Source organism: Plecotus auritus (assembly GCF_963455305.1).
Source record: "Plecotus auritus genome assembly, chromosome: 8".
In the NCBI taxonomy this organism is placed as follows: domain Eukaryota; kingdom Metazoa; phylum Chordata; class Mammalia; order Chiroptera; family Vespertilionidae; genus Plecotus; species Plecotus auritus.
In genome coordinates this window covers 82,127,928-82,146,161 of record NC_137782.1, presented here as the reverse complement: position 1 = coordinate 82,146,161, position 18,234 = coordinate 82,127,928, and the positions used below count along the sequence as shown (strand labels likewise).

The 18,234-nt window shown below is 45.5% G+C and overlaps 1 protein-coding gene across 1 annotated transcript in view; it reads right to left on the bottom strand.

Annotated features, from left to right (window-relative positions):
• SLC24A3 (solute carrier family 24 member 3) overlaps nt 1-18,234 on the bottom strand; it is a 506,585-nt gene that overhangs the window by 51,291 nt on the left and 437,060 nt on the right. The window contains exon 7 of the mRNA XM_080684770.1: nt 7,895-7,969. Coding sequence (XP_080540896.1) covers nt 7,895-7,969 — 75 coding nt within the window. The remainder of the gene's footprint in view (nt 1-7,894; nt 7,970-18,234) is intronic.

Here is an 18,234-nt window from a genome sequence, read left to right as displayed (position 1 = left end):
TCACTCACTGATATGACTGCTTGGAGTGGGATCACGTCTGAGTGGCTTTTCGTTCGGGGGGCAGTGGCCAATGGGAACTCTAAGGTAGACCTTGCAGGACAGTCTGGGTGTACAGTGTCATTACTGCATGGAGATGATGAACTCAGCTAATGACGTGGGCCTGGCTTCAGTCCCCAGCGACTACAATGACCATCGTTGTGAGAGATGCAGAGGAAACCACCACAAAGACGTGCAGGGTCCAGATCAGAGGTACGTCCAAGTACCCTCCTCCAATGGCTCTGAAAGTGCAGAGAGAGGGGCGAGGAGAAACGGGCACACTTATTTGCAACTCGCTCTTCCTCAGAGACATTGAAAAAGATGTTGGCTCTGTCAGGTTGGTGACTCTTGTCATTGTTATCAGTGTCAACAGAGTGACAGTGGATGAAAGTGTCAAACTGGAAAGGGAAGAGGACTAAGGGAATGAAAGAAGCAATGGTGCGGCCCGGGCTGGATGGTTTGGAATCCACTCTCTGGAAGGCGGTCACGGATGCTTCTGTATAATCACTAGCTTTAAAAGAATTGCTTTCAAGAAATCATGAAAAGAACAAATGATTTAAGTTGGAAAATGTTTTCTATTAATTGAAGTTAATTCAATATCAGTCTTAAGCAGTGGGCTGGAACAATCAATTCATAGCCACTTACAAGGGCACTAGATACTGGTAAAGGGTTTATTAGAGCACCAATTTGATTTTCATCTCTCAGGGAAGGCAGGCCGTCCTCTATAGTAGGAATGTAGCTTTTAGAAAGTCCTTATTATGTGTGATTTGACTGACATGGGGGCACAGGTCAATACATCTTTAGCTATTATTTCAATAATCATATCAATAAAAAGATCAGAATGGGCTTAATTGTACAATGGATCCCAAACTGAGGACAAAATTTGTGGGAGCACCATAAATCATAGAAACAGTGGGGCAAATCAGGACAACATAGGACAAGATACGCAATTGAGGATGGAGCGTCCTGGGCCTGATGTCCAGGTGGTACCTATGGCCGGGGGAGGGATGGGGGACTATGGTTTAGAGAGGCATACAGAGAAAGAGAAATGCAGATGATCTCACTAGAGTACTAACAAATGGTGCAATCTGGAATCCTCCAAGTAACAGTTGCAGCCATGTCTCACCCCTGACCACTCTACCAGGAGGCATTAGCTACCCTGTGGCTAATAAGCAAACAGTCTGGATGTTACCCCATTACTTTAAGAGAACTGGATTTAAAAAGAGAGAGAGAGAGAGAGAGAGGACTCAAAAAAGAACAATAAAATGGATAAAAGGAAATAGAAACCAGGCCTTTATGAAAATCTAAATGGAAATTGGCTTGTTTATGGTGAGAGAGGAGGTGGAGGGTGAGTTATGAGCCGCCTCCGAGTACCAGATGATCGTCATTCAAAGGCTGAAAATGAGGACATCGGCACTGGTCACAGAGTGTCCCCCCGGGAGTACATCCTTCAGAAGTGTTGGAATCAGCCTGTCTGAAAACTCTTAAAATAATAGGGCAGGAGACTCTCACTCCATGTTGCAGATGGTTAAGGAAGGGATTGGTTATTCCTTACGGATTTTATTTTATTCTTTTAAGACAAGTGTTGCATACCCTTTTGTATCATCATGCTCTCTCTGTGAGTAAAAGAAGACAAAATAACCTCCCCCATCCCTTCCAGCGGTATTACTAGGGTAGGAATCTACCGAAATCAATTTTTTGTCCTGTCTGAAACAAGAAACCGCGCCCCAGTTCCACCCAGTGACCGCTAGATGGCGATCGCATCACAGCCCTTAGGCTTGTCTCTCTGCCAAGGCAATGAAGTTTGAAATGAAGTCAGTCCAAGTCCATTAAATCTCCTGGAAGGAGGGCAAACACCTCAAGGCAGACAGGCCTTCAGCAAACCCACTGCTGTCGCAGGGCAAGGTGAGGCTCTGGAGGCAGCTCCTGCCTGGTGTTCTGAACTGGGGGCAGGTGGGTGCCTCATCTTATGCCAACACTCAATTCCCCTGATGCGTTGAGGTTGAGGGACCTGCTGGGGCCCTTCAGAACCGGCCCACTCTTTTCCCAGTCGGAGTTTTGAAAACAGGTCTTGGGAAAGCAGCTCTGTGAGCTGTGCTGGGGGCACTTGGGGCCAGGCACTGGGTCTGCCCGCTGTGGCCACATGTGGGCAGTGCTGACTGCTTTCTGGGTCCCAGCTTAGCTGCGCATGGCTGGTCGGAGCACCTGCTCTCTGACCCACCCGTGGTTCATCCAAAGCCTCTTATGGCTTCACCCAGAGCTTTGCATGTATTCCACAGATGAATTAAATGGGAACACACAGGAGTGCATTTCTCTTTTCCTCCGGGCTTCAGAGAAACAATTGGGTTCCATGGAAACCAGCTTTTCAGACCTGGTGTCTGCTCTAGAAGTCTTCCGAGAGAGATGGGCTGCCATCAGGCAGGTGGATCCGTGGAGGTTAGAACATCCCAGGGAACTGCGAAGGGAGTGGCACATTCAGATGGCACCGTAGGGAAAAGACAAGGCAGGATTCGCCCAGGTGTGTGAGCAGGAGTGGAGAGGCCAGCCGGGCTCTGTGCAGGGCGGCAGGTGGCTGTCCCTGCGGTGTGCGCCAACCCCTGGGTTTGCTCACTGTAATCTGTAACCATGGAGCAGGGCGGCTGCATTGCTGAAGCTAAGATTGCGTAACTGGTATTATAATCACTGGCACCGTTAGGATTTTAAGCAGTGAAAATAACAGAAATCAACGCCATCATTCTCTTTCAAGAGACCGAAACCTTGAAAATCTCCCCTCCTTTGCTGCAAATAAAACTGCCCCCCCCCCAGACTCCACCCACGACAGCATGGAGACACCCTCAGATGTGCCCAAATGGAGTCCTGACTTCCTCAGCTTCAGGAACCAGGGGTGTAGACAGCTTAGCCAATGCAATTCCATCTGAGGAGGAATCAGATGGAATACGCTGGGAAGCTGCTGCTATGCACCGAGATGGTTTACACTAGAAGGTTAAAGGGGAGTTGGGAGTTGGGCCATTAGCACCCCTGGCAGGCAGACTTGACAGCAGTGGGGCTGCAGGAGGGTAAGAGGGTGATGAGCCAGAGGCGCAGGGCCATGGAGGCCAGGGGGTTAAGGACGGCCATCCACATGACCATAAGATGTCTTTCTCTCAAAGAAAGGCCAATGAGAACATTTCTGGATGGTGTTACATTAGGTGAAAGAGTTTCAGGGGGGTGAGGGGGGTGGGGGTGGACGCTATTCTCTTCTGTCTAAAAACATAAGGGTAAGTGCCGTAGACACGCCTCTCTAGGGCGGATTGCATCGCAGCTGAAGTAACATCAGGAGGATTTCAGAGACAGAAAGGCAGATTTCATTGCAGAGAAAATCCGAATTCTTTGCTGGGGTGGTGTAGATGTGTCATCTTAGACACCTGTTCTGGTAAACCTGATCTTTTGGCAAATGCCTAAATTTCTGGAGCCTCGGTTTTGCCATCTCTGAAATGGGACTCCTGTAGTAGCTAGCTTGTATTGTCCAGAGTATTGAACTGGGAAATCGTCAACAGACCTAACAGAGCCCTCAATCCTGTATTAAGTATGGAGACCATGCTTGTTAACACTTACAGTTGCTGTGAGAATGCAGGTCTATTTTCTATGGGAGAATTTGCTCTCTACAACTGTGCTATCCAGTATGATGGGCACTAGACACCTATGGCTACACAAATGTAAATGAATTAAATCAACATTTTAGGCCCGTGGTCTCACTAACTGCATTTTGAGAGCTCGGTAGCCACATGCCTAGTGCTGGACAGTGCTGCTAGGCCACCTCTGGCAGTCACTTGAGTCATCTCTCTTTGTCCCCACAGAATCCCCTCTAGAGGGGAGATTACAATGAGCCCTCTGGGGAGGGGGGGAGGAGAGAAAGAGAGAGACAGAGAGAGGGTGAAAGGGCAGTGAGCCTCACTGCTGTGCCAGTGCTCCAGTTGCCCAGATGGCCTCCCAACTGGTGCTAATGGCTCACCGGGCCCTTCTCCAGGGAGACAGCACTCCCCAGTCTGGATCCGTGACCCCGTACAAGTTATCCTGAAGCTGTCTGAGGCCTATCAACTCCACGGAGGTTTCCCTTCTCTTGAGGCTCACGTCTCCAGTCTCAAAGCAGAGATGAAGGGTAAAAATAAAGTATTCCTTTTAGGGCAGCTGTTAGACTGAGGATGTAATGAATCATTTGCATTTATGTAAATTGCATGATTATGTAAATTACAGTAACATTTCAATAAAAGTGACTGTGGGGCCTGCTGGAATTTGGAGCAAGGATGGGAGTGGGGGCTGGAGCTGTCTGTGGTGAAAGTTATGGGGGAGGAAGAGAAGCAGCAGGAGGGTCCGTGAGGACGTGGAGACATTGGGTAGATGCACAAAGGGACATACTCCAAAGAGCCCAGAATACTCCCAGGTCTAAAAGGTGAGACTCCTCTTCTAGAGACCAAGGTCATGGGCCACCCTCCTGGCCACATCCTGCTTCTCCAGGGCCGGAAGCTTCGCTGCAGAGAACGTCACCAGGGCTAAAGGGGAAAGGCTCTGAGGCACACACTGTCCATTTGTGAGATTATAACTGCTTTAGACAATTCCATCTTCTTAATTTCTTCCGCTCTCTCCCTAAAGATCGACAACGAGCACACTAGAAAACAGCACAGAGCAGCTACCAAAGTGCACTGAGTCCCTCGCCTCGAAGTGAGCTGTTAAGCTCTGCTGGTTTCAGAATGCATGCGCTTGTCTTACTTGTATGGTTTTCCTTCTTGGTTGGGTCCATCTGCATCAACTTCCGTTTTAGCTGTTTCAGGATTCTGGTAGCACCAGCTCTATTAGCACCCTCCCGGCCCAGGAGCCATGAGCATCCCTGGAGAAGTCATCTTTCCCGCTTGTTGGATCCTAGGGCCTGGGGATCATCCTCCAGGTTCCTCTGCTGGTCCTGAAGGACTGAGCCCAGGGACATATATAGAAGTGGCATCTGGTCTCACTTAGTCCAGACTTGCCCTCAGGTAAATGAGCTCTTCATTGCATCACCTCAGTGGACCAGCAGTTCAGTCTTCTGAACAGTTCAGAACCATAAAAAGGGGGAGGGGGGTGACCCTAATAGTTAAAATAAATTGTTTAGGTGACTGGTAATTATTTGTGGATAGAAGAAAAGGCTTTTAAATACAGGAATTTTAAATGCCCACGGCATGGTTCTGTAGAGAAACTCAGGATTATATAAGGAAGGCCAGAAGGAAAGTGATTTTGTTACCATGACATTAGGGGAACACAGAAAGAGGAGACCAGGAAACCTTGACAAAAAACACACTGCATGTGTGAGCAGCAGCAGCATAGCACTGGGCATGGAACAGATTTGGGGTTACTGAGAAACCTCCATTGCTAAGTGCCACTAAGCGCTGTCTTCTCGGTATAAAACTTCTATCCTTCATGCTGGTTTTAAGTTTCATGTGATAATGACCCAGGGGATGAACAGCAGTCAGAAATTCACAGCCAAGCTGCCACTATGCCTTGCTTTTGAGAATCTCAAAGTTTACTCTAGAAATGGTCATGGCCATGCAACAGCCAGCTATCTGGATATCCAGGTCTCCGGAGGAAATGGTGTCCACTGGTATTTGAAGTTCCGTTTCTCAAAGTGCAGTGTGGTGCTAGCATCAGAATCACCTGGGGAGGGGGAGGAGGTCCTGGGTAAAGTGCAAATTCCTGGGTCCTGCCCCAGAACCTGCTGGATTACAACCTCTGGTTGTGCATTTTGAGTAAGCACGCTGGGCATGTCCAGGGCACACTGAAGTTGGAGGAGCGCCAGTTAAAGTAACAAGAACCAAGCCCAAGCCCCGAGGACCCGAACTTGCCTTTTCCCATTTCTTTCTAACAGGGAGAAATGTAATTTTTCTCAGAACACAGAACTCTTGACATCTGGTCTTTAAACACACTTCACCTTCAGGGAACCGCAAGGAATTGCTTGCTTTTGCATGTTGTTGCCATGAGGGGGATGCAGAGCTGCTGGCAGCCTAAGTGTCCACTCAGCTCTGCCATTCGCCCCCAACATGGGGGCAGAGATGGCTTTGCCCAAAGCCCCCGCTCCAGCGATTGGCACCTGCAGCCTGAAGCCACAAAACCGCTTTACTTTCTCACACATCATTAGCAACAAGTGCTTCTGTTTCATCTCGGACGTGTCCAGAAGTATTGTACAGAATACGAGCTATTTCACACACAGACCAGGAGGTGTCAATGCTGAAAACTGAGAAGGAAGCTGAGGCCAGCACGTCTGCTTGGGGGAGTGGACATCGCCAGGTCTGTGCTCCTGGCCACGTTGGCCTGGGCTGTTGGTCTCATCACCTTGCCTTTCTGAGCGTGGTCATCTCTTTCTGGAATTCTGGCAGTAGAGAACTGCATTCCTTACACCATCCCCTAACCACGCCTCTTTAAAAAAGTAATTTTCAGATATATCCTAAAATACCCAAGATGGAGGAGCACAGCGCACGTGATCAGTGCGGTTCCTGCACCTCTGGACCCAGCTTGCTGCGGAGCGTGTCAGACAGGAGTGGGCTCAGTGAGCAGAAGAGTCTTCTAGATTTGGGGTGCTCATACCTTTTCCATGGGTTATAACTGAGAACAAGAACACAGAGTCAAGTGTGTCCTTAAGTCTCCTAACCAGGGGCTCAACAGCGTCTTCAGGTCCCACATGAGGTCTCCTTCGGGTGGGTCTCACGCTCCCCATTATCAATGGCCCCAGAATGAGGGGACTTGGCTCTAACCCAAGACCTTCACTGTGATCCGTAGGTAAGAAAACTATGACCCGGAGAGATTGATTTCTCCGGGGACACTGGGGCTGGTAAGGGGGAGGGGGGGACCAGAATTAGAAGTTAGATCTTCCAACTCCCATTTCAATTCTTTCTGATTTGCCAGCCTTCTCCGGGACAGCGTGGTTGCCAAGCTGAGGGATTTGGTTTGTCCCCACAGCCGACATAGAGCCGCTGACCATTGACACAAGGGGCCCATTCCCAGGTGTTCTTTGTAAAGATACCACTTGGGATGGATTGGGGGAGCGGTGAGAGGAGGGGGGCAGCAACACTACTCGTTGCAACACTGGCCTGTGACGGTCTGCTCAGGCCGGAGAGGTAAAAAGCCTCAACTAATGGGTTAAGGAGAACACACTGGGGAGATTTTTGCAAGATGAAGATCCACAGGACAAGTGAGCCAAATGAGCATAGTGGCAGCTAGGGAAAGGTGAGTTTAATCATTCCCAGGTTGGGTGGCAGGATAGGAATGGGGGCAGCCATGTAGGAAGAGGGCTGGTCTTGGAAAATGGTCGTCAGTTTAGAGGCTTGTTGAGTTTGGGGCATAAAAATGTCTAGTAGAGCGTTTGCTAATCCATGGCTGAACCTCAGGGAGTTGCCACTGTTAAGACACAGTGTAGGGGTGTCCGCACAAAGGTGCTAATGGCGACGGGCGCTGTGGGAAGAGCAGGGCAGGCCTGGGAGAGCGTACAGAGTGAGAGGGAGAAGTAAGGTCCAGATCCAGGGATGCTGATGATGAAGGGGGTTACAGAGGAGCCCATGAGGAAAGTGGGAGGGAATGTCAGGAGATCACAGAAAAACAGCAGGGGCTCTCATGCAACCAGATAACCACAGGTGACACTCCTATTCTGAGTACCAACTATCAGGCGAGGGGTGCTGGTTGACCAAAGTAGCTGGAAGAGAGAAAGACCGTCTCCAGGTATAGATATCCAATCGCGCATATCACCAGGCACCTCAAACCTGCTCCATGCAGAGGAGCCACACATAACCTTGAGTAGCAGGAAGGGTGGTTGGGAGCTCAATGTAAGGGAATTCAGGCGAGGTGTCCCACACACACTTACCACGATGAGTGCAACCACAGACAGTGTGTAGTAAATCGAATCCCTCAGCAGGCACCAGGAGGACAGAGCCACAACCTGAAGGAAAAGGGGGAAAGACAGTAAGAAGCAGGACATCCGATGGTGCGAAGGAGAAAACCTGGCTCCTGGTGGCCCCAGCCAGTGATAAACCTGAAACACAGCCTAGTGTTTCTCTCTCCTGTCCTCGATCAGTCAGTCTGCCAGTCAATATGAATTTATTGAAGATCTTTAGGTGTATCAGTCTGGACCTTCTGGAAAGCACATGCCAAGATGGGATTACAACTGCCACAATTTTATCAGGGGATAAGCCCGTGAAAAAAATGGGGAAGCAGTCAGGCAAGCTGGGAGTGCCACCCAACATGGCTCGGGTCTGACCTGTAAAGGACAGTGGGAAGGTTGGGTGGATGCATCCCAGGCGGCAGGGTAGCCTGAAGAAGGTTCAGGAAGATTGAGGGGGAGCTTTGGTGCACAGCCACCTGTTAGAGGAGTCCCGTGTTTCCCAGGAATCGGTCAGCCCTAGCATCCCTAATGTCCCGTAAGGGGATGGGATCAGCAATCTTACCCTGTGTCCTTTGTCAACACTCTAACATATGCCACAGCCCGAGCTCCTGTGTGGAATGAAGACCCAAAGCTGTCCTTCAGAAAGGACATGGGCAAGGCCGCTGGGCACTCCTCTCCTGGCACTCTACTCTCATCTCTATTATATGCCTATCCTAGTTGGCACTTGACCTCTGGTTTAGACAGAAGTTTGAAAGATCAATTTGCATATTGATCTGGAGAAAATGTTCTTAGGCAGTTGGGAAGTGTCCCTTTAAAGATATGATGGCTCTGCTGAGCCAATACCGACAGGCATGCTGCTGGACGCTACGGCAGCCTTGGCAGCTGTGTCCAGACTTCCTTCAGGAGAAGGAGGCCCCTGGGTGTGACAAAGGAGAGTGAAGGGGCCAGGGCTGGGCACTGCACAGAGGAGAGAATGGGGGAGGGGAGGGAGCCAGGGATGTCAGGGTCAGACTTTTATTCCGAAGGAAAAATCACGTCTCCTTGGTATGTTCTTCAACATCTTTTTTTGAGGAATACCTACAATTTTTAAAATTTTTTTTTGCTTTGAAGGGTAGGTCTATGCTGGCAGACCCACACAAAGGAATTGGGGAGATTCCATAATGCCATGGCTTCCTGGGATGTTACTCACAACTTCCTCCTGCCTCCCTAGAAAAGTGTCAACTACCCCTTGGCCACAGCATATACCTGGCTGCCTTTGAGCTTGGCCTCGTAAGTGAAAAAGGACAAAGCAAATGTCAACACCCAGCTGGACCAATGCCAGGCACATGCTGTACCAAAGACAATAGGAAAAGGTGCCTTTTCTCTCCCTGGCTGCTGTGTCAGTCTATAGAGAAGAGACCAGCAATGTCAAACCAGAGAGGGCTTTCTGGATTCAAATAACATGAGAGATATGACTTAAATAGAACCATAAATGAATAATGAGTCCCATCTCTTTCCATTAACACGTTCTTCCACTTGTTATATGAACACTTAGATATTTTCTGTTGCTAATTTTACCTTGTTAGGTTTCATATTTGCAGATCTAAATTACAGATGATGGGGTTGTCAAGAAGAGGACGGGTGCTACAAAAATCACTTTAGAACAAATATAAAGCATTTTTTTTACCCTTTTATCACTGTCTCCTTGTATTGTCAACTCTTAGAACCTATGGTCCTCATTCGGCAGCCACAGAATAGATTAAACTGGACTATATTGTTCACTTTTCAGTAGGTCACAAAAGATTGTGAATATTCATTCAATTCATTAAAATTAGGCACATGGAGTTAAAACATGTAGCAAGTATAAATTCTGAATTTCGTTAAAAAAGTATTTTTATTGATTTCAGAGAGGAAGGGGGGAGAGAAAGAGAGAGAGAGAAAGAGAGAGAAAGAAAGGGAGAAAGAGAAAGAGAGAGAAACATCAATGATGAGAGAGAATCATTGATTGGCTGCCTCCTGCATACCCCACACAGGAGATCGAGCCCACAACCCAGGCGTGTGCCCTGACCAGGAATCGAACCGTGACCTCTTGGTTCCTAGGTCAATGCTCAACCACTGAGCCACACTGGCTGGACAATTCTGAATTTCTTTAAAAAATCACTTGGGCTTTTGGTTTAAGATGGCAGGTTGAACACATATTACTTTTGCTGTTTCTCATTATATCATAGCAAGATAATAGTAAAGGGATTTTTTTTTTTTTTAGAAAAAATAAAAAAGACATAAACCTGCAAGAAAAAGAACAGAAGAGCTGATTAGAGCAACAACATTTTGGAAATTGAAAATCAGAAGAACCAATGGTCCTTCAGCTGCAAGTGGGTGAAGCTCTAGATGTGTGGGTGAAGGTGAGCCTGAAAGCAGGGTAACTGAAGGACTGCTCAAGAGCCTAATGCCCAGACTTCCTCCATCACTTCAAGCAGACGAGTGACTGACTGCACACCCCACACCTTAACAGAAAACAGGACACCCAGCACTTGCAGAGCAGGAGTTCCAGAAAACAGAGAAATGGAAATAATCAAATAAATAATTCAAGGGAAATTTCCAGAAGGTAAGGTTGTGCATTTTCTGAGTAAGAAGAGGGCCCTCTGAGTGTCCTCAATGGGTAAAAAAGTTGTACACCAAGGCATGTCATCAGTAATTTCAGAATATGGGTGCACAAAAAGGTCCTAGGAAATACGGGGGGGGGGGGGGGAGAGAGAGAGAGAGAGAGAGAGAGAGAGAGAGAGAGAATGAATTACATACAAAGGGTCAAAACCGAATGGCTTTTTATTTCTGAACAAAAGCACTGGAAGCTAGAAGATAATTTTGAAGATACCTAAGAGTCTATGTCCAACCAATTGTTCATTAAAAGTGAGAAAAGATTAAAAAAAAAAAAAGAGCTTGTCTCAAAAACTTTACTTTTCATGCACCCCTTCTCAAAAAGCTACTGGAAGATGTGCTCCACTAAAATAAGGGAGTAAACCACTTGCTACATAAAAGTATGTTACACTAACCCATTATACCAGCTAATAAGAATCTATAATAATAAGTGAGGGAAGATTTCAGAATAGTGAAGGAAGATCCCAAAAAGACAGTAAAAGGAGATTCCAAAATTAAACTTTTCCATCAGGCTTAGAAAATAACCTAGCCAGATTAGAGGTCAGAAGACTCAGAAGTAATGAGACTGAAAGCACAAAAATGAATGGAATATCTGAGAATTCTGAACCCATGGAAAGGATACTAGAAGGCTCTGGGAACAGAACATAGAAAACTAAGCAAACAAATGAATAACAAAAAAGGTAACTATAAACCACAGGGAAAACACAGACTTGTGCAGGAAAGGAAGATGAATTATTAAGTATTAATGGCTCAGCTATAAATAATGGTCACAGAGTCATAGTAAACTAAGCATAGACTACTGTCTAACCAAATTTATGATATTACTAGTTGGGGAGAATGGAGGAACGGGCAGAAAGGGCGGGTGGGCTAAAATAGACCTAAATCCTTCTCTTCCATACTGGGAGTTCACTGGAGAATGTCTGAAACTACAAAATCAAGTAATTGCCATCAAAGGAAGTTATTTAGAGATATTGAGCAAGTACCAGGAAAAACCAATCTAATGAGAAATATTTGCCTCAGAAGAGTGGGAAGTTGGTGCTGGAGGGCTGGAAGATGGCTGTGTTTCTGAATAAGCCTTCTAGATCTGATTGCCTCCTTAAACTCTGTGCATATATAACTTTAATAAAAATAAAAAAAAACTAAAATAGAAAGAAAGTATGATACAAGTTATCCACTTAGATTTACTGCGTAAAGAAATAACACTTTGCACTAGGTCTAAGGTGTCAAGTCTGGATGCATAGTGAAATATTTTATCTCTTTATAAACAGAACGAGAGGCCCGGTGCACGGAATTCGTGCACAGGGGTGGGGAGGTGTCCCACAACCCAGCCTGCACCCTCTCCAATCTGGGACCCCTTGAGGGATGTCCAACTGCCTGTTTAGGCCCGATCCCACAATCCAGGCTCAGTCCCTCTCACAATCCAGGACTGCTGGCTCCCAACTGCTCGCCTGCTTGCCTGCCTGCCTGCCTGATTGCCCCTAACCGCTTCTGCCTGCCAGCCTGATCACCTCCTAACCACTCCCCTACCAACCTGATCGATGCCTAACTGCTCCCCTGCTGGTCCGATTGCCCCCAACTACCCTTCCCTACAGGCCTGGTCCCCCCCAACTGCCCTCCCCTGCAGGTCTGGTCCCCCTCAACTGCCCTCCCCTGCCAGCCATCTTGTGGCAGCCATCTTGTCTCTACATGGGGTGGCCATCTTTGACCATATGGGGGCAGCCATCTTGTGTGTTGGAGTGATGGTAATTTGCATATTACCTCTTTATAATATAGAATAGCTTTCAATGTCATCAAATATCAGTTGCAGATTCAGAACCCACTCTTAGCAATGCCAATTATTTTTTCTATAGATCCAATAAACTAGAGGACAAGTAAGAAAGAGTAAAACCAGAGAAGAATTTCTTTGCACATTCTAGAGCAGCAATTTTCACCCTTTTTCATCTCATGGCACACATAAAATAATTACTAAAATTCTGAGGCACACCAAAAAATACATTATACGTTTTGCCTATATGTAAAAAAATAGGTATAATTTTGATTCATTCACACTGGATGGCTACTATTGTGTTAATGTAGCCATTTTTTAAATTTGACAATGTAAGGGGAAAAAAGGTCAGTGTCCCTGATTAAATAGTCAGGTATTTCATGTTTTAAAAATTCTTGAAAATCATTGCTCTATGTTGGCCCACATATGGAAAAGTTGTGGGTTTGATTCCTGGTCAAGGGCATGTACTTGGGTTGTAGGTTCATTCACTGTGTGTGGGAGGCAACCAATTAATGTGTCTCTCTCACATCAATGTTTCTCTCTCTCCCCCTCCCTCCTTTCCACTCTCTTTAAAAATCAATGGAAAAAATACTCTCAGGTGAAGATTAACAAAAAACAAAACAAACAAACAAACAAAAATCACTGCTCTAGAGAGAATTAAAACATTGGTTTTGTTTGTTTTTTAAATTTAAATTCTCTATTGTTTCAAGTATTACATAAGACTCCTTTTTCCCCCATTGACCTCTCCCTGGCCAACCCCACCACCCAGCACATGCCCTCACCACACCCCCCTCTTGTCTGTGTCCATTGGTTATGTTCATATGCATGCATACAAGTCCTTTGGTTAAAGCATTGATGATGATTCTGTGGTCTCTATAGTAAGGGCTATGACCATGACCTCATATCCACCTCTACCTTACCTTTCTGTGACCAGCACTCACCACAGTGAAAAATATTTCTTTCCTATATATTCTTTTAATTTCGGATTATGGACCTTTCTTTTCTGCATAAAGAGACCCTTTAACATTTCTTGTAAGGCTGGCTTAGTGATTGTGCACTCCTTACATTTTTGCTTGTTTTGGAAAATCTTTATCTCTCCTCAAATCTGAGTTTAACCTTGCTGGATATAGTATCTTAAGTTGTAAATTCCTTTCTTTCAACCCTTTAACTATTTCCTGCCATTCCCTTCTGTTCTGTGAAGTTGCTTCTGAGAAATCAACTGAGAGCCTTATAGAGTTTCCCTTATATGTGACTTGTTGTTTCATTCTTGCTGCCTTTAGGATTGTCTCTTTATCTTTAATTTTTGCTATTTTAATTACGATATGTCTTGGTGTGGGTCTCTTTGGGTTAATCTTGTTTGGAACTCTCTGTGTTTCCTGAAATGAACTTGGATGCTTGTTTCCTTCCCCAGATTAGGTTAAGTTTTCAGCCATTATTTCTTCAAATATTCTTTCTGTCCCTCTCTCTCTCTTCTTCTGGGATTCTTATAATCTGAGTTTATAGGAATGCCAGGGAACTTGATGTTGAGATCTCTTATATTATCCTCATTTTAAAAAATTATTTTTTCATTTTGCTCTTGTGATTCAGCGATTTTCATTCTTCAGTCTTCCAGGTCTCCAATTCGTTCTTCTGCATTAACTAAACTGCTGTCTATTTCCTTCTAATGTATTCTTCATTTCAGTTATTGTATTCTTCATCTCTGATTGGTTCTTTATTACACTTTCTATCTCTTTGGTAAAGTACTTTCTGAGTTCCTCTATTCTACTCTCAAGTTTGTTGAACATTCTTATGGCTGTTTTTTTCAATTCTTTATTAGGAAAATTACTTATTTTCCATTTCAGTAGGGTTTTTATCCAGAGGTTTTTTCTTATTCCTTCATTTGGGGCATATTATTTTGTTTCCCCATTTTGTTTGACTTTGTGTTTGTTCATGTAAGTTAGATAGAATAACTATCTCTCCCAGTCTTGAAAACATGGTCTCTGTGTACTGGATGGTTTGGGAAGGTTGGTTGTAGTTAGAGTGGGTGCTTGCAGTGCCTGGTCTGAAGAAGTGGGTTCTGGGTAGGCATCCTGGTGTGCTTCCATTTCCTTGTCCTTCTGATCCAGTAGGGCAGCCTCGTATATGCACATAGCTGCACTTTGCTTAGTTCTGTACCCTCTTGAGTGGTGCAGACCCACCTGCACATAGCAGCACCCCATTTACTCCACACAGGCAGCCTTGCATGCATCCCCTGTTGCTTTAATTGTCTACAACCAGAAAACATATCTGATACTTTTTGTAAAATAAGGGGATTCAGAAGGGTTATATTATTCTATCCTACAGCAACCTAATAAGGTGGGCACTGCCTCCCTCATTGGCCAGCAATAGGGGTTTGGCTAAGTTGAGGGAGTTGACTAAGATCCTACAACTAATAGTGGGGAGGGGCTGGGATCTGAATTCAGGAAGTTTGAGTCTCAAGCCCCCGTTCACATATATTATGCTACAGTGCTCACTGAGGACAAGGATGAAAAGCAGACAACCATTTGTAAGGGCTTCCTAGAGATTTTCTTTTCTCTATGACTCCAAGCTATAAGGCAGCTGTGTTGGAGACAGTAGCCAAAGGAGGAAAGAGTTGAAGGTGAGAGACAAAAAAAGCAGTGGCCACAGCTTCATTTTAAAAATAATATTGCTTTAAGGAAATTTAGGGCAAGCAAACAAAGCAGAAGTGTTGCCATAGGACCATAGATACAAATATGATTTTGGTATGGACATATTCTAAGAGAGAGAGAGAGTCAGTTAAGTGAATCTGAAATTACTCTGTTTAGCTAAATTAGTTAAAAAAGAACACCAACACAACACCAATGTAGCTCACTGTTTGGTGGTTGAATGTTTTTTTTTCCACAAACATGCTTGGGGGCTAAGTGGCTCCCTTTGCTTCTCAGTGAAGGGTCTTTTATCTCAAGAAGGAGAGTAGCAACCCTATGACGTAGACCCTGAACATACTTATTGGCAGAGTGGAGCATGTTAGCACCTCTGCATCAACATGGAGGCTCTTTGGCAACTGTTGGCAGGTGTCCCCCAACCCAGAGCAGGGGAGGCATTGATGAGAAGAACACGGTGCTTCCTTAGCACTTTGCAAAATGGCTGCAAGGAAGAAAGACAAGCCATTCTGGTGAAAAGACCAGAACAGGGGTCTTGGGAGAAAACCAACAGTGAGTAATTCTGCCCTTGGCCTCATTAATCAATAATACAGATGGCGCAGATTACAAAGGGCCATCTGCTGGCAAACTCCTCCATAAATTAAAGCCAGAGGCTCGATTTTCCCTTGCTAGCACTAGGAATCCCTCCCAGCTGGGATTTCATCTCCATATTTCTTTTCTATTTCTGGAGTGCATTTCACACTTTTTTTTCTATTAAATGTGCAGCTTCAGTTTCCTTTGTATAATTCCATTTAGTTTCAGTGTGGCATAACGCAAAAAACAAACAAACAAACAAACAAAAAGACCCACAAAACAACCCAACAAGAAAACAAAGAGACAAACAAAAAAAACCTGCACACTTCCCAAACAGAGGAAAACATTCTCCTTTATTCTAATGTTGAGTGATAATATTTTAGAATTCTGACTCCTCTAAGAGGCTGAAATTAATTGTTTATGATAAAACTATATATTTTCTGTATATGGCTATTTACTGAAAACCTACATATAGCTATTTATCCTATATAATAAAAGCCTAATATGCAAATTGACTGACCGGCAGAACGACCAGTTGCTGTGATGCACACTGACCACCAGGGGGCAGACGATCAATGCAGGGGCTGCCCCCTGCCTGCAGGCCCCAGGCCAGCCAAGGCGGTGGTTGGGGCCGGCCGGCAAGTGGGCTGGTGCCACCCCCAATCACCCTACAAGTGGGAGGCAACCGGTGGCAGCAGGGGAGGGGGGTGGCGGGGTGGGTGAGCAGGCGGTGCCAGGCCAGCCAAGGCGGGTACCAGTGGGCCCCCCATCCCATCACCCCACCGGTCACTCCACAGATCAACCCTGATCGCTGGCCTGGCCTAGGGACCCTACCCATGCACAAATTTTGTGCACCGGGCCTCTAGTATATGATAATATGATAATATACAAACATAGTATATAGGGTGGGACAAAAGTAGGTTACAGTTGTTAATGAGAAATAATACAATAATTAATAAATAATAATATAAGAATAAACTCTGTGTTTCCCATACTCATAACTGTAACCTACTTTTGCCAAACCCCATATATGGAGATTTATAGTGTATATATAACATGATATGATATATTTGATTATTTTTCTTGGTGCAGAATGGAATTTGACACTGCAGGCATTTAAAAAAGCACAAATATCCTCAAAATTGTAAGCAGTTTGCATTTTCTAAAAAACTACTGAAGCAGTCAGAACACTTTAATAGTTACATGACAAAAAACGTAAACTGCTATAGTCTAAGAGAAATGTTATTTCACACAGATTTCATGGAAAAGGGATTTGAAAAATCATAACATGAGTTTCTTTCCAAGCTTTTGAGCTGACACAATTTCCATAGCCAATTCTCATCACAGAGAAGAAAACCTCACCATGTGTAGCAAGGATGGGGCTCTGGGATGCCCCCCACAGAACCTGAGTCACAGTGGCCTTAGGGTTCAGAACAGGTAGGGTCTGACTTGCATTTCCCTCCGACGGGGGAAGTCTTGGTGCTACCGTCTGCTCTTTATTCAAGTAGACCTTTTACATATTCCGATCCTGGGAAAATTATCTAAAATACAAATGGCTCCTGCTTTCTAGACGTTTACTGTCAGAAATGCAGAGTAATAGTCAGGCCATGTAAAAAGACCACCACATGCTTTTGCAAACCACGATGAACTTCTGCTTATTAATCTTCACAAACATGCAAATGAGCTCATGTCTGTAATTTTATTTTTTGAAGAATCTCATTTTGAGTTCTAGTTTTATGTGAAGAAAACAAGTGACAAGTGAACAAGCTGCTGCTGGAGAAATATTTAAATAAAGCTGAGGCCCCATCAGGACAGTGCAGACCTAAGGACGTTGATCTCCTGAATGCTCTTCATTGATCGTGCTGAACAACCACCACAGACGCTCATAATGGCACGGAGGGCCTGGGACTCAGAAGTGCCTTCTCCATCATCCAAAACATTATGTGCTGTCGTTTTCATGCTAAATGTAAATCATCGCCTGCTAGGTCTTCACAATTCGGTAGCTCAGAGTGTCCTCGTACATGTCACAGGGGGTCAGCTCTGCCTTAGGGAAGAAATGCTTTACTGTGGCCTGCCATGCTCCTGGGGACTCCACCACTCACTCTGGGAGGAGGGTCTACTTTCACTGGCAGGCATTGCTGTGCCAGCACCCAGCACCCAGCACTGCATTGAGCAGCACTAGGTACCCACACTGGGTACGAGCCTGCTGAGTAAATATAAGGTATTTAGGGTAATTTCAAGTAATTAGATATGTTAGCTTGGACTCCTCTAGAAACTGAGCCTAAGGCACATGGCTTATTTGGGAGGTCATTCTAGGAAACATTGTTAGGGGGTGGGGGACGTGAGGCAGGAATAATAAGCAAGTTACAGCAGGGTAGCTGGGGTGCAATCTTGGTGGGGAGCTCTGGGAGATCACGTAGAACATGCAGCTCTCCTTGTCTCACCCAACTGGAGGGGAAGCTGGGGTATTTTTTAAAATATATTTCATTGGTTTCAGAGAGGAAGCGGGGGGTGGAGAGAGATAAAAATATCAGTGATGAGAGAGAATCATTGATTGGCTGCCTCCTGCACGCCCCTCTACTGGGGATTGAGCCTGCAAACCCAGATATGTGCCCTTGACCAGAATCGAACCTGGGACCCTTCACTCAACAGGCTGACGCTCTGTCCACCGAGCCAAACCAGCTGGGGCAGAGCTGGGGTATTTATCCACC